The sequence below is a fragment of the Triticum urartu genome, chromosome 6A (assembly GCF_056163025.1).
Source record: "Triticum urartu cultivar PI428250 chromosome 6A, HENAU_Tu73, whole genome shotgun sequence".
Lineage (NCBI taxonomy): Eukaryota > Viridiplantae > Streptophyta > Magnoliopsida > Poales > Poaceae > Triticum > Triticum urartu.
The window spans coordinates 376,731,419-376,754,742 of NC_141878.1; the positions used below are offsets into that span (position 1 = coordinate 376,731,419).

The following is a 23,324-nucleotide window of genomic DNA, read 5'->3' on the forward strand; positions in this document are numbered from 1 at the left end:
TTTGTAGAGTTGTGTTGTGATATCTTCCCATGAGTCCCTGATCTTGATCGTACATGTTTGCGTGTATGATTAGTGTACTATTGAATCGGGGGCGTCACATACATGTGGTTGCAGAAAATGGGACCTCAGTGGCCTACCATGCAACCATGCAATTTCAGCAATCAACAAGGCCAAGAGGTTTCTAGAGGACTTTGTTTGTAAATTCTTCAGAAAACCATTTTATGTGGCAGCATATGAACCTATGATCTTTCCTGTTCCTGGTGAACATGACTGGATAAGGACACCTGGACCAGACATAGAGCCACCAGAATTTCATGTTAGGAGAGGAAGAAAGCAAGAGAAGAGGATCAAGGGCAAGTTTGAAGTGCCAAAGCCAAAGGACGGCAGTAGAATGGCCACAATAACATGCTCTAACTGTGGTCTCCAAGGCCATAGATACACCAACTGCCTGAAACAATTGAAACCGGATTTGGCTATGAGGAAAAACAAGCATGTGGTAATACCAAATCTCACTTCTTTTGTATTAGTTGACTAGTGCATTTGTTAATATTTTAATATTGTCTACTAATACCAATCTCACTTCTTTTTGCAAGAACAAGAGGTCACAGCAGCAACCTACACCTGCAAGATCACAGCAGCAGCCTCCACCTGCAAGATCCCAGCCTGCACCAAGATCACAGCCTCCACCTGCAAGGACTGGTGCAAGATCTGGAGCAAGGTCTGGTGCAAGGACTGGTGCAAGGACTAGTGCAAGATCTGGAGCAAGGTCTGGTGCAAGTTCACAGCCATCAACTAGTGGTGCAAGGCCATTCACTGCCCCAAGATATGCAACTCCTTCTACATATTCTGCCCCAAGATATGCAACTCCGTCTACATCTTCTGCCCCAAGAAGTCACACTGGTTAGATGACCTAGTTTTCTCCTAGTGGTAACAGATGAGTGTAATGAGTTGTTGTTTCTCAAAACTATGGTACTGATCAATGTTTTGTGTCCTGAACCATGGTTGGATGCTTATGTTTGATTGTACTAAACCAACAAGTCAAACTGGTTAGATGATTATGTTTGAGTGTACTGAATTGCTATCAACTATCTTAGTGTTATGGGCAATGTTATGCTATCAATTTGGCAATGTTAAGGTTTGATGATGATTTGATGATTAGTGTTATTGGCAATGTTAAGGTTTGGTTATGAGATTTGATGATTAGTGTTATTGGCAATGTTAAGGTTTGATAATGATTTCATGATTAGTTTTGTTGGCCTTGTCAATGTTTGATGATGAGATTTGATGACTAGCCTAAATGCCTAACCACTTTGGTTTAGGGGGTTCTCGACGTCGACGGGGCCTAAATACCTAACCACTTTGGGTTAGGGGGTTCTCGACGTCGACGGAGCCTAAATGCCTAACCACTTTGGTTTAGGGGGTTCTCGACGTCAACGGACCCTAAATGCCTAACCACTTTGGTTTAGGGTGTTCTCGACGTCGATAGAGCCTAAATGCCTAACCACTTTGGTTTAGGGGGTTCTCGACGTCGACGGAGCCTAAATGCCTAACCACTTTGGTTTAGGGGGTTCTCGACATCGACGGAGCCTAAATACCTAACCACTTTGGGTTAGGGGGTTCTCCACGTCGACGGAGCCTAAATGCCTAACCACTTTGGTTTAGGGGGTCCTCGACGTCAACGGAGCCTAAATACGTAACCACTTTGGTTTAGGGGGTTCTCGACGTCGACGGAGCCTAAATGCCTAACCACTTTGGTTTAGGGTGTTCTCGACGTCGACAGAGCCTAAATGCCTAACCACTTTGGTTTAGGGGGTTCTCGACGTCGACGGAGCCTAAATGCCTAACCACTTTGGTTTAGGGGGTTCTCGACGTCGACGGAGCCTAAATACCTAACCACTTTGGTTTAGGGGGTTCTCGACGTCGACGAAGCCTAAATGCCTAACCACTTTGGTTTAGGGGGTTCTCGATGTCGACGGAGCCTAAATACCCAACCACTTTGGTTTAGGGGGTTCTCGACGTCGATGGAGCCTAAATGCCTAACCACTTTGGTTTAGGGTGTTCTCGACGTCGACGGGGCCTAAATGCCTAACCACTTTGGTTTAGGGGGTTCTCGACGTCAACGGAGCCTAAATCCCTAACCACTTTGGTTTAGGGGGTTCTCGACGTCGACGGAGCCTAAATGCCTAACCACTTTGGTTTAGGGGGTTCTCGACGTCGACGGAGCCTAAATGCCTAACCACTTTGGTTTAGGGGGTCCTCGACATCGACGGACCCTAAATGCCTAACCACTTTGGTTTAGGGGGTTCTCGATGTCGACGGAGCCTAAATGCCTAACCACTTTGGTTTAGGGGGTTCTCGACATCGACGGACCCTAAATGCCTAACCACTTTGGTTTAGGGGGTTCTCGACGTCGACGGACCCTAAATGCCTAACCACTTTGGTTTAGGGGGTTCTCAACATCGACGGAGCCACAACACCATAGAGTTCAAGCAACTTTGGTTTAGGGGTTCATAAAAGAGTTCAAGCAACTAAGGCAAGCAGCAACTAAGAGTTAACATACCGGTTCACAACAACAACATATTGATTGACATAGTGGTTCACAGCAACTAAGAGTTAACATAGTAGTTCACAGCAACAACATAGTGGTTCACCATAACACCATAGTGGTTCATAACAACTTAAAGCAACAACATAGTGGTTCACAACAACTACACATCCATAGTACATAACTTAGTTCACAAAAGGTCAGCAAAGCAAGCATTCTTCTTCTTCATGTTGATCTGGATCTTGCTCTTGCTCTTCCTCTACATCTTCATTCTGACAAGATGTCCAGGATCCCCTTCAATTTCTGCTTGTTCTTCTCCTCTGACTTCAACGGTTCAGCAATCTGAATCTTTAGCTGATCCCACCTTGCTGTGAGCTTGTCATGCCCCTTCTTGAGATCACCCATGTGAAGGAGCAGTTGGGTGTTCTCCTGGGTGAGCTTTTCCTTAGATTTTTTGAGTTCATCAACCTGGAATTGTAGGTTCCTGGTGGATGTACTAAGCACTTCCTTCTCTTTTAGATGATTGAACTTCAGGTTCCTGATGCAAGTGCCTTGAGATTGTGTCAGGTTCATCAGTACTTTATACTTCTCCTGCAGCTTGAAGATCTCTGCATCTTTATTCCCCATCTCTGTCTTCATGTCAAATACAACTGAATCAGAAACATGCACATTCTGCATCTTAGCCTGCAAATAGCTGAAATCTACCATCCTATCCTCTTGAGCATTGAACAGTTGGTGCACATCTTCAACCAATTTGTCATAGTTGACCTCTAGATTATTATTTTCTTCAGTCAAATGGTGAATAGTGACTGAATTCTCCAGGTTATCCTTCCTCCTATCACTCTTGCTGTCATGATACATTTCCCATAGCTTCAACAAGGCATTCTGCAATGTAGGAGGCCACTCTGGGTCAAGCCAGAGAACAATACCACAGTTCTCATCTTCCTGCAATATAAACAACCATAGCATGTGCAAAATCAATCTCCTAGGAAAATTATTTAAGAAATAAACTTTGAGCAACTGGCTTTAAACAATGAACTTTGAGCATCTTTAAACAATGTAGGACCCTAAATGACTAGCCAATGAATTAAAAAAAATGAACTTTAAGCATCTTTGAGAAACAACTTTAATAATATAGCCAACTAAAGAATGAACCTCTGACACTAAACACTAACTGAATTTTGAGCTTCTGACATTGAATCTCTCTGACCTTAAACAATCAAATAATTTGCAAAGTGAGTACTCTTGTGAGCTAAACAATGATTATCTGCACTGCAAACTAAGCTGTTGACCAATTATAAAATTACTGGCCAAATTAAATATACATGGCAAGCATCAACACATTTTCTAATCCACTGATTAGCATCAGTAGTACTAAATGGCTACATAATGACCCTCACAGCTACCCATTAAACAATACAATTCTAGGTTGGTGGTGGTGTGGCCAGGCAGGCCAAACACAGCTACAAAATGACCATCACAGCTACAAAATGACCATCACAACTATGGTACAAGAGTACTCATTAAACAATGTGCATCAGCACATTGCTAGATGAAAGAACATGAATTCTATGCACTGGACTGGACAATTCTATGCACATGGATAGATTAAACAATACAATTAACATAGAGTTTGGACAGAATCTTACACTCTTAGGACAGACTAAGAACCTCTTGCCCGTGTTAAATGCTTCGAATGATACACGCCTCTCAGCCGCCACACCATGCTGATGGCAAAGAACTCTGGGTGTTGTCTCAATGCACTGTAGTCTTGGTCTTGAATGCTAGCAGGGATCTACAGGAACAAAAGGAAAAGAAAATCCCCAAATCAAATCAAATCCCCCCAAATCAGATAACCCAACCCTAACCCTAGCTCGACAACTCACCCGGTAATGCATGGCTTTGTCGTCGGAGAGGTTCATGTATTGCACGCTTGAGTACTGGCTGCTCTCGCCCTCCATGGCACGAGGCGAGCTGGTTGAGGTGGCGGTGGCGGCGGGCGGCGGTGAATCGGAGAGAGGAGGGAGAGCGAGATTGAGAGTGAGGTCGAGCGAGAGTGAGGCGAGTCCGACCCACGACTGAGCCGACCGAGCCCATGTAACCGACCGCACCGGCCTCGTCCTAGTCAGCGCACCGGGCACGCGCCGATTGGCCACCGTGTCACTTGACAGGTGGGCCCGGTCTGTCAGATACATGGTCAATACTCACTTATACGGCTGTCAGTCCATTTTGTACCACTTAAGCCCTGAGTTGGTATTGAACTGCGACATACACGAGTAGTGGTACTGATTCGTGAGTAGGTGCGCAAACGGTACCAACGTGCAATTAACTCATTGGCACTCGATCAGTTTTTGTCATGCTCATGTAGTGTGCTACTCCAACGTGGTACCCTGGAATATAAAACTGGTGTTTGTTCAGCGAATGTATTTTTTGCCAAAAAATAGGATCTCTATTATAAGAGTTCGGTACAAAGGATCTCAAACATGGTAAAAATTACATCGATATTCCGAGATCATCGAACGATCGCTCCTGCCGCTAGAACGAGCCGCCGACGCACCGTTGTCACTGCTCCCCTACCAAAGCCTGCTTGATTTTATTGATGACAATCGAAAAGTCATCGTGCACGTATTCCTTGGGACGAGTACCCTGGAGCCGTAGTCGTCGGCACGCTGGAGGTGTGGTAGCCGCTGGCCCGCAGTGCGCAACTGGAGGAGAAGGAAACTGGATGGAAGAGATTGTTAGAAAGGAGAAAGAGACATGGTGGAATATGATGGATGTATTATTGAACCTCGAGGGCGAGTATATATAGAGTATAAGGCTTGGAGGGCAAGACGCCTCTCCTAGAGATAAGGTAGGAGACGGATTCCAAATCCTAGACTACCGAAACATATGTAACCCAAATATATCTCTAACATCCCCCCGCAGTCGTAGCGGTAGTGTTGCGAACAACAGGCCAGTCCGACGGCTGCTATTCTCTCTAATTTTACCGTCCGCGTCGCTCCTGTTGTTCGCCACACTACCGCTACGACTACAGAGGGATGTTAGATATATGGTGGAATAAGATGGATGTATCAGCCTTACTTTAATCCTAAACCCTAGCCGCCGCCGCTTCCGTACCCGCGCGCCGCCCCCGGGACGGTCGGCTTCCATGACCGCCGCCGTGGGCCGCGCCGCCCGTACCTAGGGTTCATCCGCCGGTCGTGTTGACCGGCTGCCGTAGAGATATTTTTCCCGAACCCTTACTCCGGGTTTTTTCGCTCTCTCATCAGTCGTTTTGATCAGCATTTTTTTTTGGTTTTCCGATCTATGCTTGATCTGTTTGCGTCGTCCACCGTCGCCACCGACCCCTCTGCGCCTCTACTCCGACACCGGCGCGACCGGCCGGCCTCTTCACCGACCCAGTGGCCTCGCGCGACAGGCGGCCCCTAACGGTCGTCGTCCGCGCGTCTGCCCGCCCGTCGCCCCGACCCGGCGACCTCGCGCGACAGTCGGCCCCTCACAGATGTCTTCCGCGCGTTGGCCCACTCGTCGATCTACGCCGGCCATCACCGCCCTGTCCCCGAGTTTAGCGTGCCCCTCCACCGATCGAGCACCGGCTGCCGCTGCGTCGCCCCATCGGGCCGCAGCATCGCCGCCCCGTGGTTCTCTCCATAGCTGCACCGATTCACACCGCCGCTACGTTGCCCCTTTGGGCCATAGCGCCGCGGCACGTGATCCCCGTCGCCGCCCTGAGGTCGTTCCCGTGGTTGCACCACCTCGCGCGCTGCCGCTGCGTCGCCCTTTCGGGTCGTAGTGCCGCGGCCCGCGGTCAACCGCCGCACCGAGGCCGTTCGTTCTAGGCCGTCCCCGAGGCTGCACCGACCCTCGCGCTGCCGCTGCGTCGCCTCGTCGGGCCGTAGCGAGGGTGGCACGCGATCCCTGCAACCGCCCTGAGGTCTTCCCCGCCGTCGCCCCGACCTGCCCGCCGCCGTTGCGTCGCCCCTTTGGGCCGTAACACTGCGGCCCGCGGTCCACTGCCATCCACGCGTGTTGACTTCCACGTGATATGCGCCGCGCCACCTCCCTTGGCGTGGGAACGTCACCGTCCGCGCTGGTCTTCGTCACGATGTCGCGTTCATTATCGCCTACTTCGAGCACCGCCATCGCGCTCCTTCTCTAGCCGCCGCCGCCTCCTTAGGCCGCCGCCGCCGCTGCTCTTCTTTCGCGGCTCCACGGCGACTACCTCGACACCGGCGACCCTCGACTCGACACTGACCATGGCGTTCTTCACACGGCTACCTCGACTACGGTTACACCACCTACGCTCTCGGCTACCTCGACTACGGTTACACCACCTACGCTCTCGGCTACCTCGACATACGGCACAAAGGGTTACCGCCTTGCTTGAGCAACCTTGTCGGTTTTCACTCCAGCCACGACTCCGCGATGTGTCGACCGTTACGACTGTGGGGGGGGGGGGGGTGTTCATCGACTTGCCTTCGAATTCTTCTCCAGCCTCACCGTCTGCGTCGCTACCGCTGTGACTGCGGAAGGATGTTGAGTAACTGATTGTATTAGGAAACATAGGATAAACTAGGAAGTATTCTGGCTTGTCTTGTACTCTAAGTAGATCATGTACTCCTATATATATACCAACGAGGCTTAAGCAATACAATGATCAAACTATTCCACCAAATCCCTCTCTCCCTTCTAACAGAGAGAATGAAGGGCAGCAAATTGGCGGTGTCAGGTTGGGTTGGGATCGCCTGCGCAGGAGGACCGGCGGCCGTGCAGGAGAACGATGGGCAGATTGGGTTGCCCTGTGCTGGATGAGCGGCGGTACTGCGGGAGTGCGGGAGGGGTATTCTTTTGCTATTTCTACCCTCGTCCGTATGGGCTGCTGGATGACGTGTGTGCGGAGGCTCTCTTGTGGGTCTAACCGGTAGAAACAAACATGTTTTGAACTGTAGTGTGTCTCATATGTAAGTCTCTAGCTAATTGCTGACGTGACAGTACTGTAGATGTGGATATGCTGCATGCCAAAAGAAATGACATAGTGAGGATGAATTATTTAGGTATTATAAATTAGTGGATTTTTTTTATAAAAAAAGAGATTAAACCCCCGGCCTCTGCATCAATCGATGCATGTAGCCATTTTTATTAATTATTTCACAAAAGTCTGACAAAGACATACATCAATTCATCTGAAACCATCATTCACACCTACAAACTCAATAATGTGAAGTGCTCTCACCACCCCATATCTAAAATCGGTATCGTCGTCATAGATTAGTGGATATGAAGATTAGTACAGATGGAGTCGTCCCGCTAACTAACTCCTAATCGTTTCTTTTATAAAAAAAAAACTCTGAATCGACTGGGCTAGAGTTGACAAAAACCGTGACAAACAACAAAGATGAACGTGCATGCATACATAGAGCCACAAATAAGAATGAACCTCAGAGAAAGTCAAGTAGGCAATATACATAATCACATGCGCCCGGTCGGTGTTTTGCCTGTCCAAAATAACTTTTTTGTGCAGGTCTCCTTTGGCGCTGTACCTTTTAAGTAGTACGATCACAAGATCCCTGTTGAAATTAATTGGTGATAGCCCTTTTGACTCTCAATGGCTGAGCAGGCTGTTGCGGTCACTCTCTTCCCACAGCTGAAGACGACGACTCATGCTATGCCTGCATCCACATTCTACCACGGCAAGAGCTAGCACCATTCGCCTATATAAATACTCCTATAATAAATACAGTTGGTGTCACATATGCAACACCTCCATGATCCGGACGAGTAGTTGCCAAGTAACACCAGCACGTACAGTACCATGGCATCCGGTGCTTCACGAACCGTCAGGTGAGCGCGCGTCTTCTCGATCATTCCGCATGCATGTCGGCGATGTCGCTGATCGTGCTCGATCGTTTCCCTTCCCGCGGTGCTAAGTTTTACAGCTCCGGGCGCGTTGCCGGCTGCCGTTTCAGGTTTCAGAGCGACGTCGACGTGAAGCACTTCAGAGCGAGCCCCTTGGAGAGCCCGCAACCACCGTCGGCGGGCAGAAAGCGCAGCAGATCCCATGACCCGAGGCGGTGCTGGCCGGGATCCCGTGACTCCCTGGAGAAACCGCGCCCGCGCACGAGCGGCGGCAGGGCCCTCAAGGACAGGGTGCTGTCGCGGGCCTTCTCGGAGGAGCTGGAGTCGCTGATGCACGCCGGCGGCGACCGCCACCTCTTCTTCTTCTTCGACCCGCGCGGGCAGGTGGTCCACCGGTGGCACAAGGTGTTCCTGGCCGCCTGCCTCGCGTCGCTCTTCGTCGACCCGCTCTTCCTCTACCTCACGGGGACGCGGCGGGACGCGTGCGTCGGCTTCGACTACTCGCTGGCGCTCACGCTCTCCATGATACGCTCGCTGCTGGACGTCTTCTACGCCGCGCACATCGTCATCCGCTTCCGCACCGCCTTCATCGCGCCGTCGTCGCGGGTGTTCGGGAGAGGGGAGCTCGTCATCAACCCGTACCAGATCGCCAGGCGGTACCTTGCATGGACCTTCTGGTTCGATCTCTTCACCGCGCTACCACTGCCGCAGGTACGTTCTACTTGTACCTACCATCTCATTGATTGATTAGTTTGCTATACGTAGTACTATAGAGAACTGATTTTCAATAAGTTTTTGCAAAAAATCTATTTCAAATTCAACGATATTAGAGTGAGAAGCGACACATGTCGTTCCACACAAACTACCCCTTGACATTCGTACAACAACGTATGTGCGTGAATAGCCTGCCTTGGTCTTGTAGCACATCATGGCACCATGTGCAGGTTATACAACATGTACATCAACATTGAGTGAATGAATGAATTAACCAACACGTAGAGTAACAGAAAGCAACACTCATGATCTCGATGGTTGACGAGTCCAATGATCACCTTGTCCCCACTCGGTGAACCGCACCGCAGGTGCAAATGGTGTACCACCGATGCGTTAGGGACTTCACATTGCATGCATGGATGTCATGAATGTTGTAGGGCGCGAAGTTATTTCGCTCATGAAATGAATCATGCAAGCTTGGTCAAAAGGTAGGGCCCTTGTTCATGCCTACAAAGTCCTCAGAAACGGCCAATCACGCATCGCACAATAGCTCATGCTCGTACAACGAGTACCCTGCTATCATGCTTCTTTAGAAAACAGCAAAAAGTTCAAAAAGGCTCGATGGTATTGAGCCGAACACCTGTCGGGCATGGTGTCTACCATGGACGGCATGAGCAGGGATGCGGAGGATACCTGGGTGGACAACGGTGTAGTCCAAGGCTGACAGTTTCATGGGTGGCGTCTATGGACATCTGAGCATGTGCCTGGGTGGTGGCTGGAGAGGTACATCAACGACGACAGATGACGAGGGGTGCGGATAAAAGGAGGGGCAGGGGTGGATTGGAAAAAGGGGACCGGGTGGGGGATTTCAGTGGGCCTGGGGTGTCGGGGTCCTACGTGACTAGTGTTCGTACTCCCGCAAAGCACCCCCCCTAGTTTTCCTCTAGTTTGCGGGAAAAAAGACGTCTGGATTGGCCCGCGGATGGATTCAAGACCTCGTTAGAGGGCAAAACACGTCTGGATCGGGCGGTCCAAACGGATGCGAGGGGTCAATGCAAAAACAAGGAGAAGAAAAAAGGAACATATTATCATGTTATCTTGATTACTACAGGATAGCATGACGATGTTTGAATGTGCACAAAAACACATATGATTTTTCACACGAGATTCAAGTGGATAGAATGTTTCCTAGGAAACCTAGTGCAAATCAATCATGTGCACTGGAATTCTATGAATCAAACAAGATGCATGGGAAAAATTCCTAAGTAGTGTAGTTCTCCAAATTTTGTGTGTAAATCCTTTTGAATCAAAGAGAACAGAGCATCTTGAAATGGCTTATGACCCCCCCCCCCCCCCCCAATTTCCTGAGGCTCCAAATAATGCCCCGAACTTTATCAGTAGTCCTCAACTCCCAAACTATATTTATTTTCGACCCATTTTCTCACATATGCTACATATACGCTATTCGTTTGATAACATGATAATTTAAAATTTTGATATTTATAATGCATATAATTCAGTTGTATTAAAACCCACAATTTTTCAAATGCCAGTGTTCAAATTTAAACTCATATTTTTAAACATAGAAATATACTAAACATCACAAATAAGCAACAACATTAGTCATTGGTGTCTCCACTAATGTCCGAACCAGTTCCGTCTCCACCACCAGATACTAATAGTACCACCAAACCACTACCGAGGTCAGCCCCTGTGCAGATGCAATGTTTGCCTCATATATGTCCTCACATCTGACTCCAATGTGGAGACATCATAGAAGATAATCTTCAGTTCTTATTTACACGTCAATCTGTAATCATCAAATGAGAGTTTATGTTCATGTATCACCTAGTCAATCTCCATCCATGTTCTTTCAATTTTCCTTCTCACTCATTGACCATGAGCAACTCTCTTGTAGGGCCTCCTTGTATGATATAGATTATCATCTTTCTACGTATTCTCCTTTGCTATCTTCATGCAAATTTGCCTTTCACAAGAAGTGGTTGTGTTGAGTCGGGTGTAGGACTATTTTGCTACCATTATTTGTTTCTTCTTCTGCGCCAATTAAATTTGGTGGAGTGGAACACTTGTTGTACCTTGGCGTTATGTTAGGGCCTATAACTTGAAACTTCTGACATTTGATCACCTTGACCGAATAGTGGACATGACTTACTCTTTGGTTCCCTCGAAGATTAGATTGCATGTGGTTCAGCAAGCTAGAACAATGATGAAGTGTTAGCCAACATGCATGCAATATTGTAAAAAAAAACTATCGAGAGATAAATTAGCTTATGTGCTCTTCCTCCTGGATGGTGACGCTTAATTTGGTCAATGGAGGTTTAAAACTTGATGCATTCCTTTTGAATGGTATTTCCATGGTGCTCAATAGAGTTTGCATCCCTATCAAGCTCAAAAGTGTGGTTGGCATGGAAGTTTTTGTTACTCTTCTTCCAATATGACTTCAACAACCGCTCATTGAAAACAATAGGATGATTACTAGTATCCTATCTGGGCATGCACAACTAAATGTCCTCCTTATGAGTGTAGTTGACTAATGTCTTCGCGAACACTTTTTCACAGAAACAGTGCCATTGGTAGTGAAATTGCATTAGCATCAATTTCCTCGGACATCACACAGGAATCTCCTCGACAAGACATTGCAAACAATTCAATAAATTAACAAATCAAAATTGTCATTGCAAATTGGCATGCACATTGGTGTAAAAGTTTAATCCCCGCAAAAGAAAAGATGTCAAAGTTTTATTGAAATACACTTTGATATAAAATTCATACTACAAGCCGGTATGCAATGACATTGAACCCACATTTTGACATAAGACTTGATATGAAAGTAACATCGAAACCCCATTTTGATATAAGCTTTGATATACAATTGACAAAAAGATTGCATTTTGCATAACTATTCTACATAATTCCTCCACATATTTACACAAATTCAACACACTCACTCAAACATGTTGACAACAAGAGAAAACTTACCTCAGCTAGGCGCTCCTTGGGACGATGGGCCCGAGAGGTAGGGCGACAGGGCTCCTCGGAAAACTAGGGAGAAGATGCAGAGTGATGAAGGAAAGGGGGGCATAGAAGGTTAAGGGGAGCACAAATGGAGGCGGTGATGCCACCCAACAGAGAGGAGCCGTGCATAGGGGGGGTGACACTAGAGGATGTGAACAACCTGTACAGAGAAGAGTGTCGCGGAAGGGCAGCAACGACAACGGGGTGGAAAATCCTTAGATGGTGTAGATCTGGCAGAGGGGAGAAAGTGGGCGGGGTGGGCGCTAGAAGACCGCCACGAGCTCACCGACTCACGGGAGGGGTTAGAGGCGAGAGATAGAAAATTATTCCATCGTCTGATTGGTTGGATTTCAGTGCCCTATACCACACCTATGGGGGAAGGGGCTAGACGGAGGGAATGGGTGCCTCCCATTTTACAGGCCTACTAGTGGCTCTATTGGATTTACTTTACTACCAAAAAAACTAAAAACTTGGGGGAGGGGGAAACTATTTAGAGGCTCTATGGGAGGTGCATTGGACATTTATGCACTCGACTTTTCTAGATGCATGATGATGGAGCATAGTGGTGGCCTTACTAGGCCTGGAACATCCTTATATCTGAAATTCATCCTGGGATTTGGTACTAATCCGTCCCACACTATGAACAAGTACTCCCTTCGACTCTAAAAACAAGACATAGTTTTCCTGTCCAAACACCCTTGGGGGGATGTGTGCCTCCTCATTTTGGGGGCATGGTGAGGGCTTTGCTACAATTAAATTTTCTAAAAAAAAATTAAAAATTGTGTCTTGCTGGAGATGTTCTTGGACATTAGTGCACTCAATTGGTACGGTTACAAGACGGCGGTGGCGGAGCACAATGGTGGCCTTACTGGGCCATAATTCTTTTATTGTCTTTTTTTGGTTTTATTGTGTTAGGAATTGCTATTAATCCAGCCCACGCTACCAACATGTACTCCCTCCGACTAAACAACGTGTGGTTTGACTTTCCAAATTCATGCTTTGACTGTAACTCTCATACGATATTTTAGGTCATGGTTACAAAAATAATGTGGAAGTGCTTTTGAGCACGAAACTTATGGCATTTTCTCTGACTAATTGATAATCATGAAACATACGATTTCCACATAATGTTGGTTTCCACGTGAAAAATATTTCCGTGTCGTATATACGATGATCGAGATAAAAATCAGGCGATACACTTTTTTTTCTTGTACACGACGAATGATTACGATACTTTGGTGCAGTTTGTGGTGTGGGTGGTGGTGCCGAAGCTGAGGGAATCGGCAATCACAAACATGAAGAACGTGCTCCGCTTCAGCATAATTTTCCAGTACCTGCCGCGGCTGCTACAGATCTTCCCGCTGACGAGGCGGATCGTGATGGCGACGGGGGTCATGACCGAAAACGCCTGGGCCGGAGCAGCCTACAACCTCATACTCTACATGCTAGCCAGCCACGTGCGTTGCCTTGATTTCTCTCGATCGTCTCCAAGCAAAGCAAAGCAAATTTCTTTCTTGATACGTATCAACTGGGCCTGGGCGTTGCGTGCGTGCAGGTGCTGGGAGCACTGTGGTACCTCTTCTCGGTGCAGCGGCAGGAGTCGTGCTGGCGGCAGGCGTGCCGCGTCGAGGGCCCGCCGTGCCAGGACATCTTCTTCGACTGCGCAAGCACGAGCACGGTGGTGAGCAGCAACCGGAACCGGAGCGTCTGGTACGCGCTCACCAACGTCACCAGGCTGTGCGCCCCCGGCAACAACGGCTTCTACCAGTTCGGGATCTTCGGCGAGGCGGTGGACGCGCAGCTCACCACCTCCTCCTTCACGCACAAGTACTTCTACTGCTTCTGGTGGGGGCTCAAGAACCTCAGCTGCCTGGGCCAGAACCTCAACACCAGCCTCTCCATCGGCGAGATCAGCTTCGCCATCGTCATCGGCGTCCTCGGCCTGGTGCTCTTCGCGCTGCTCATCGGCAACATGCAGTCCTACCTCCAGGCCACCATGGTGCGGCTGGAGGAGTGGCGGACCAAGCGCACGGACATGGAGCGCTGGATGCAGCACCGCCAGATCCCGCAGCCGCTCAAGGAGTGCGTCCGGCGCTACCACCAGTACAAGTGGGTGGCCACCCGCGGCGTCGACGAGGAGGCGCTGCTGGAGGACCTCCCCATGGACATCCGCCGCGACATCAAGCGCCACCTCTGCCTCGACCTCGTCCGCCGGGTGCCGCTGTTCGACGAGATGGACGAGCGCATGCTGGAGGCCATCTGCGAGCGCCTGCGCCCGGCGCTCTACACGCGCGGCACGCGCCTGGTGCGGGAGCTGGACCCCGTCGACTCCATGCTCTTCATCATCCGGGGCCACCTCGACTCCAACACCACGCAGGGCGGGAGGTCCGGCTTCTTCAACTCGTGCCGCATCGGGGCGGGGGAGTTCTGCGGGGAGGAACTGCTCACCTGGGCGCTCGACCCGCGGCCCGCCGAGGCGCTGCCGAGGTCCACGCGCACCGTGCGCGCCGTCTCCGAGGTCGAGGCCTTCGCGCTCGTCGCCGATGACCTCCGCTTCGTCGCCTCGCAGTTCCGGCGACTGCACAGCGCGCGCATCCGCCACAGGTTCCGATTCTACTCCCACCAGTGGCGCACATGGGCGGCGTGCTTCATCCAGGCCGCATGGCGCCGCCACAAGCGCCGACGCGCGTCCATGGAGCTCAGGGTGCGCGAGGGCGGCAGCGACGCGTGGCCGGGAGGGAGCGTCAGGCGCCGTCGACACAGTTGCGACGGCAAGGCGCTCAAGAAACCCACGGAGCCGGATTTCACGGTGGAGCAAGAGGACTGAAATGTTTCTTGCTTTGCTTTCTGAGCTGGCAACGGCGTCATTAGTTTCCGCAAAAGTCAAAACTTCACAAACTTTGATCAAAATTATTTGAAAAAATATCAATATCTATAATATCAACCATACATCATATATGAGAATGTATTTCACGATGAATCTAATGATATTATCATATTCTTGATGTTAATAATTTTTTCTATAAATTTGGTCAAAGTTAGGGAGAATCTAATGATATTATCATCTTCATAAAAGACCTAAGGATTCTCACTTCGAAGCTTGCCAATATTTAGAGAGCACCACCAAACCGGAGTCATTCTATGATGCATCCCCCCTCCCCTATCGACATGCCTCCTAGCTTTGATAACACAGAAAATGAATCAAAGGTTTCCTTCTGCAAGCTTTGCGAAGAGGATATGAGTGAATTGGGATTTCCTTGTGGAAATGCTTGCTTCTCGAGGCTTCAGTAATAAATGGATAAGTTGGTTTATGTCTATCATTCAACACGGCTCTTTTGTGTGAGAATTAACGATACTATTGGGCCATATTTTGTTGGGGATGGGGGGAGGGGCAAAAAGTTTAAAACAAGGAGATCCCATTTCTCCCATGCTTTTTAACCTGATTGCCGATGTTTTTTCTTGCATGTTAACTAAGGCAGCCAAAAAAAATCATAGCCCGGGGTTGTCCTCAACACCATTCCCAATGGTTTGGTTAGTTTGCAGTATGCTGACGATACGATGCTATTCCTGGACCCCGATCCTAATTATGAAAAAAAAAACTCAAGTGGCTCCTGTCTTGCTTTAACCAATTGACGGGGATGAAAATTAATTATAATAAGTGCGACTTGGTGACTATTAACCTAGATGTAGATAGTGCTGACCTCTTGTCACAAATTTTTTGGTGCAAGTTGAGGGATTTCCCTATTAAATACCTAGGAGTTCCTTTACACTATCTCAAGTTGAGAAAGGAGGACTGATGCGTCTCTTTCGTATCTATAATTTTTTATTGTTCCATGCCAATATTCTACAATTTTTACATACTTTTGGCAACTTTTTATACTATTTTAGGAACTAACATATTGATCCAATGACAGTTCCTGTTTGTTGCATGTTTTTTGTTTTGCAGAAAATCCATATCAAATGGAGTCCAAACGGGATAAAAACTTACGGATATTTTTTGGAATATATGTGATTTTTGGGGGAAAAAATCAACGCGAGACGATGCCCGAGGGGCCCACAAGGACGGAGGGCGCGCCCCTGGTCCTTGTGGCCACACCGTAAGGCGGCTGGTGCCCTTCTTCTGATGCAAAAAAGATAATATCCGGATAAAAATTGTGTTAAAATTTCAGCCCAATCGGAGTTACGGATCTCTAGGAATTTAAGAAGCGGTGAAAGGCCAGAATCTGGGTGCGCAGAAACAGAAGGAAACTGAGAGAGAGATCCAATCTCGGAGGGGCTCCCGACCCTTCGCTGCCATGCAAGCCAAGGACCAGAGGGGAAACCCTTCTCCCATCTAGGGGGGAGGTAAGGAAGAAGAAGAAGAAGAAGAAGAAGAAGGGGGGGGCCTCTCTCCCCATCTCTCCCGGTGGCGCCGGAACGCCGTCGGGACCATCATCACATCGACAATCTACACCAACAACTTCGCCACCGTCATCACCAACTCTCTCCCTCTCTATGCAGCGGTGTAACACCCCTTCTCCCCGCTGTAATCTCTACTTAAACATGGTGCTCAAAGCTATATATTATTTCCCAATGATGTATGGCTATCCTATGATGTTTGAGTAGATCTGTTTTGTCCTATGGGTTAATTGATGATCGTGGTTGGTTTGAGTTGCATGTTTTATTATTGGTGTTATCCTATGGTGCTCTCCGTGTCGCAGCGTGAGGGATCCCCGCTATAGGGTTTGCAATATGTTCATGGTTTGCTTATTGTCTGTGTTGCGTGAGTGACTGAAACACAAACACGGATAAGTGGGTTATGGCGTATGGGAATAAAGAGGACTTGATACTTTAATGCTATGGTTGGGTTTTACCTTAATGATCTTTAGTAGCTGCGGATGCTTGCTAGAGTTCCAATCATAAGTGCATATGATCCAAGAAGAGAAAGTATGTTAGCTTATGCCTCTTCCTCATATAAAATTGCAATAATGATTACCGGTCTAGTTATTGATTGCCTAGGGACAAATAACTTTCTCGTGAGAAAAAGCTAGTTGTGTCTTTATCTAAAGAGCCTCTAGTTTTTATTTACGTGCTCTTTATTACCTTGCAAACCTATCCTACAACACCTACAAAGTACTTCTAGTTTCATACTTGTTCTAGGTAAAGCGAACGTTAAGCGTGCGTAGAGTTGTATCAGTGGTCGATAGAACTTGAGGGAATATTTGTTCTACCTTTAGCTCCTCGTTGGGTTCAACACTCTTATTTATCGAAAGAGGCTACAACTAATCTCCTATACTTGTGGGTTATCAAGACATTTTACTGGTGCCGTTGCCGGGGAGCAAAGGTGTCGTTGCCGGGGAGCAATAGTGTGGGGTGAATATTCTCGTGTGTGCTTGTTTGCTTTATCACTAACCAGTTTTTATTTTCTATTCTAAGTTGTTTTCTATCCTTAGTTATGGGTAAGAAACGAAAAATACCAAAAAATAGTTGTACCTGTTTGACACGAGAAAAATCTTATGAACACTCCAGAAGAAGGGAAGAGAAGGAGTATGGATTTCTCTCATGCGCCAGGGAAAAGAAAAATGCGGGCGTGCCAGTGTACCGTAGTACACAAAGAAAAAGGGTACGGGAAACAAGTATTTCATTAATCTCATCGGATAAACAAAATTACAAGATCCCATAAAAAAATGGTTGCGCTCCGTGGCCTACTAACGCGGCATGCCTGACTATGGCAATGTGCGGTCTCCTGGTTCCCAAGGCCTCGAAAAGCTTCCGGTTAATTACTCCCGCGGGTTGCTCCACGAGATACCTCCGATTAAGCCGTATGGTCGTCTTCGTCGTCTTCGCTTCACGTTCTCCATGCATGATGATGATGGTGTGTGTGTGTGGTGTGGGCGGCGGCAAAGCCCGTGTCCTCGTCGGTACATGTGCCGCTTAAAACATGGCTTTGTGATGGCCACGTTCGCCCTCGCCGTCGCGCCTCGTCGGTCTTGACAACGTTGATATAGTCGGTCTTGAAGTTGCATGGGTCCTGCTCAGCTCGGACTTCTTGACGATGTAGCGGCTTCGTCGGGTATGCAAGGGGTTGCCTCGCGGGAGTATTCTTATGGAGACCGGTGTCGGTGTAAAATCAACACTCGCTCGTATGGGCAATGCTGATGTGGTTGGCGCCTCGTCTCGGTTGGACGCCGTGTTTACGGCAGTCCTCCAAGACAAGGGTAGCGCCTCACGGGGCCATCGGGAGTTAGTGTTGGTGAAGTCACGTCGCCTCCTCACCATCACGCATCTTCTTCTTGGGCTCCGGGTCGTGGAGAGCATCATGTGGCACCATCTTCTCCTCCAGGTCACGGACAGCAGCACCTCCCTGCTCCGTGTTGCGGGCAGCACCAAGGGTGTGTGTTATCTTCTTGGCTCCGTGTTGCGGGCTCCATCTTGACGAGGTAGACATTGGTGGTGATGTCCCACGAGCCTCCGGTCCATCTTGATGATGTTGATGTTGGTGGTGTCCTCCTTGCGAGCTCCACGCCATGATTCTCTGCGGTGCCGGGTTGACGATGTTGGCGATAGGCGTCGTCTTGGCGAGCTCCGCGCTGCTATCCAACGCGGCATGGTGGTAGCATCGTTGCGAGCCTCCACGCCTTTGTTCTCCATGTCGCCGACTTGACGAAGAAGACAACGGGCGTCGTCCTAGCGAGCTCCGTCTCCGTCCTCCATGGCACCGGCTTGATGAAGAAGAAGTCGGGCGTCGTCCTAGAGAGCTTCGTCTCGCCTTCCTCCGCGGCACACGGCGGAATCCCTGCGACCTCCACGTCTCCGGGCTTCAGTTTGACGAAGTAGACGTTGGCGGCATCCCCAATGGGCGCCACGCCTCCGTCCTCTAGCTCCAGCGTGACAAGTGGATGGCGGGCGTCCTGATTGCGAGCTCCCCGTCATGATCCTTGCGACACCGGGTTGATGATGTTGACATTGGCGTCATGTTGGCGAACTCCGTGGCGCCATCCGCCGGGGCACGACAGCGGCATCCTCCCAAGACTCCACGCCTTCGTCCTCCATGGCGCCGGCTTGATGAAGTTGACATTGGCGTCGTATTGGCGAACTTCGCACCGTGATCCACCGCGGCACGTCGGCGGCATCCTCGCAAGCTTCCCCACCTTCGTCCTCCATTGCACCAGCTTGATGAAGAAAACGAGGGCGTCGTCCTAGCGAGCTCCATGTCGCCATCCACAGCGGTATCCTCGCGAGCCTCGCGCCTTCGGGCTCCAGCTTGACGAAGTAGATGTCGTCGGCCTCATCACCAAGGGCGGCCACCACAAAGGAGTCCAACGGGCTGCGCGCCGGCAGCCCCATCGACATGCCATTGTCTTCCATGCTTTGGTGAAGTCCGTGAGTAGCTTCGTCTTTGGTGAGCTTGATGAAGATGATAGCACCATCGAAGTGTTGCAAGTTTATGAGATCCACCGCACCATCACCGTGCTGTACATGCATGCAAAAAAAAGTAAAGGACGAAGGAGAGATTAGATGTTAATTTTACCGTCCGGGAACATCAGCTTGGCGGCGTCCATGTCACTGGTGAGGTTTGCCTTTAGCTGCGTGCGCTTCGCCGGCGTCCTCGTGTGCCTCGAGGTGGCCTCCTGATCTTTGGTTCTCTTGCGTCTCGCCGGCCACGTGCGTGATTGTTATCTGCGTGCTTGGGTTTTGGTGTGTACGAGATGCCGGCGACCTGGTGGTTGGATCCCTCGGTGCCTCCTCTGGCTGGGTATTTATAGGATGGCAGGCCTAGGGCGCTGGAGGCAGCAGTCAATTTTCTTTCCTTATATGGTTCTTCGTCTTGACGCCCAAGCTGCACAACTAAAAGGAAAGCTCCAACACATATCTTGTTATTTTATGTATGCCTTTCCGATTCCTTTCTTTTGTTTCCAAACGTGCTGCACAAGAACATGCTGGCTTTGCCTTATTCCATGTATATGTGTACGGATTTAATCCAATGGAGCACGCCCGCGGGCTCATCACCGCGAACAACGGTCGACCCATGCGATATAGCCCATACGGATTCAATACAGTTCTGGGCTAAATAAACATTGTGTGTATTCAAAGAACATATATACGCGTGCTCACCGGCCCGCCGTAGTTACTCAAATACGTATGTATTTTTCATACACACGCATGGTATTTCGGTACGTACATACTCGAGCCTGCCGGCCGGCCGTAGATACTCAGATACATACAAATACTGTATCGTTATGTATTTGACATTGCATGCAGAGATTGACATGTGACACGGTATGCACATGCATGTGCACAACTAGTCCATCAACCCAAGAGATGTGCACTGTGCGTACATGCATATTTCTCTCTCTCTCTTTCTTCTTTTTACACTCATAGGCACTCCTTGCTCCATGCATGTACGCACGATGGCAAGAAAAAATTGTACAAGTTATTATTGGACAACTTCGTCTTTTATTCTCTCTCTATGCTCCTACTACTTGTAATGAACAAAAAATTCTCGTCAAACAAATGCCCCCTCACCAAATAAAGTTCGAGCGTGAAGCGATCGAACTTAGTTTGGTGAAAACATTATTTTTTCTGTAACAAATTGGCGCATCAACATGTGTGCAGCCTAGAGAGGTATTGACCTGAGGTTCGTGATATTGAGTGTCGTTCCAAAGATGATTGATTGATAGTAATGTAAATTAGTGTAGGCATGTCCATCTACACCTGTGTTCTCTAGGGTGCTCATTGGATCGTATAATAGGCACGATGCCGATCAATTAGGCAAACCCTAACTCGTTTTCGTTCCATGGCGAAACATCATGCTTTCTTCTGAAAAACAAAAAAAGTTTTTTTTACCAATCTCGTCGCGACCGCCTAGCTGCTACGGTGCCAGCCGACTTGATTGGAGGGTTTCACAGATTCACGCTGGCCGCACTGGCGCGTTGTACTGCTCCTGTAATCTCCTTGTGTTGATGTAGGCGAGGCATCGGTAGACCGTCGATAGCTCCCCTTCGTTGAGCGAACCATCACACCATCCATGGTGTGACAATCCTGGTGGTGCGCCGGGACGCCATCGGCCTTACAAATAATTGAGGGGTTGACGTTGCCCCCATGCTTCATTGTTGTTGGAGATGGGGTTGTGGAGACGAAACGGCTCCACCTTCGTGAGCGCAGGTGTTGCCTTATGGCACCTATCGTGTGTGTCGGTGTAGACCATTGGTTGTCAGGTTGTCGCCGGTGTTTGTCAGGGACGCATGGGAATTGCTGCACCCAAACACCCAAGACGTAGTTCAATGTAGTGGTTGTCGTCTGAATGCCGTCGACGATGACAGGGAGTGTCTCTTCATGGCTGCAAAGATGTTGGAGGAGCACAACTAGGAACACCAAACGAAAACGGGCGAAAAAGAGAGGGAAAAGAAAAAAATGTTTGTGGGTTTTAAAATGTTGGCTTTCCCGTTATACACTAGCTATAGGCGTGATATCCGAGAAGGCTGCCGAAGGACTTGTCATTGGGAACCGTCGAAAGACCTTGACGATTGCAACTCAACAAGTTAAATAGCTTTGGTGTACGTGTATGAAGACGTCGTGTTTCGGGATGCTTCCGAGAGGCAACAAAAATTCATACTCTAGTCCATCATCATACTGAGGGCCCCCACAGCTCAACATGCCCCCTGCACACGCCCCATGAGCCTAGAGACTTGGGTGTGATAAGTTCAGGGTAAATGGTTTTGGGACAACAGCTTGGCGATTTTTCTTCATGCATATTGAGGGGTGGTGAACAGCTACCTCCCGCCTTCCTTCTAGTGGGTCCCTTACTGCTTGGGAACGCTTGATTGCTTCTTGGATTGTTGGAATTTTCATTCTTGAATTTGCTTCTTGGACTTTCGGAATTTCATCTTATTGCTCACGCGGATGATTGATTGGCCACAGACTTCACGGACTTGTTTTGACATTCGGCTCGAACTTCTTGGGGACTCTTCTTCCAGGATTCTCCGGGACCCACCTTGGGAACTTGGAAGGGAACTATTCACCTCTGTGGACTAGGAAAAACCCTCTAGCACTTTATCTGGGGCTTCTGGTGGCGCACCCCAGGGTTGCCATGTGACTACGCACCAAACCAACTTGTGTTGGGTCAGGCAGCCCTCCATGATCTTTTCCTATAGTCTTCCCTGGAGTGCAAGCCTCTGTGAACATGAGGCATGCCAGGAAACATGAAAAGCACGGGGTCTTAATACTCAGAAGTGCCCAAGTAATCATCTCCGCTGCCTCCGGAAGCATACACCTGGTACGTGTCGTGCATTGTGGGTGTAGGAGCCGCTCCATCTGCAAATCGACACATTGTGCCGCCCTCCAACAAGTCCTAGGGTAGCCGAAACTTCAATCAACAGCTTAGTGCAATAGGTAAAATCCACTTTTTTTGTTGGACTTAGTCCGTAAAAATTGGGGAAAACTAGATATATCCACGAAATGCTAAGGAGAATGCATCATGGATCCGAAAGCCCACAGAAAAAGTTTCCCCAATGGAAAATCCAAAAGGCAACAAAAGAGGCAAAAAATTAAGAAAAATATTTTTTGAGGAACCTTCCATTGATTGGGGGCATTGGCCGGACTCCCTGAGAATCGACAAGCTGGTATGCTCCCCCGTCGTAGACTTGCTCAATGACGTATGGCCCTTCCCACTTTGGCTCGAACTTGCCCTTCGTCTTGTGCGTCACGACGATGGGCCGCCTAAGCACGAGAACCAACTCGCCTTTTCAGAAGACGCGTTGCTTGACGAGCTTGTCGTAAGCTCTCACCATATTCTGGCGGTAAAGCTCCAGGTTTTTTAGGGCATTAAGTCGCCCCTCTTCAAGGGCGTCGAGCTCCTGAAACCGCAGTTGTACCTGTTCGTCTTGGGCGATCTCATCTTGGATAGCCACCCTCAAAGAGGGTAGCTGGACCTCCAGTGGTAGGACCGCCACACTCCCGTAAACGAGAGAAAACGGAGTCGCCTGCGTTGGGGTACGGACTGCGACATGGTACGCCCATAAGGACTCGAAGAGACGATCATGCCAGTCTCTCTGATTCCTTGTCACTGTCTTCTTGAGTATCTTGCCGAGCGTCTTGTTGAAAGCCTCGATCGCACCGTTAGCTTGAGGGTAGTAGCCGGTGGAGTAGTTCCACTTGATCTTGTACTTCTCCGTGAACCTGTACATCTTGTTGG

General features: G+C 48.9%; 1 protein-coding gene across 1 annotated transcript; it reads left to right on the forward strand.

Annotated features, from left to right (window-relative positions):
• The first annotated feature begins 8,262 nt into the window (after positions 1 to 8,262).
• On the forward strand, positions 8,263 to 15,506 carry LOC125513699 (protein CNGC15b). The gene is made up of 4 exons (XM_048678860.2): positions 8,263 to 8,386; positions 8,512 to 9,112; positions 13,396 to 13,608; positions 13,707 to 15,506. The coding sequence occupies exons 1-4, from the start codon at positions 8,358 to 8,360 to the stop codon at positions 14,976 to 14,978; spliced, it is 2,115 nt and encodes a 704-aa protein (XP_048534817.2). The 5' UTR covers positions 8,263 to 8,357; the 3' UTR covers positions 14,979 to 15,506.
• The last annotated feature ends 7,818 nt before the right edge of the window (positions 15,507 to 23,324 follow it).

Bases quoted from the DNA above. Each gene is read 5' to 3' on its own strand.
- LOC125513699 (XM_048678860.2), top strand. From the start codon at position 8,358: ATGGCATCCGGTGCTTCACGAACCGTCAG. The intron at 9,113-13,395 runs GTACGTTCTACT...ACTTTGGTGCAG, and splicing joins CCGCGCTACCACTGCCGCAG to TTTGTGGTGTGGGTGGTGGT. The intron at 13,609-13,706 runs GTGCGTTGCCTT...GCGTGCGTGCAG, and splicing joins TCTACATGCTAGCCAGCCAC to GTGCTGGGAGCACTGTGGTA.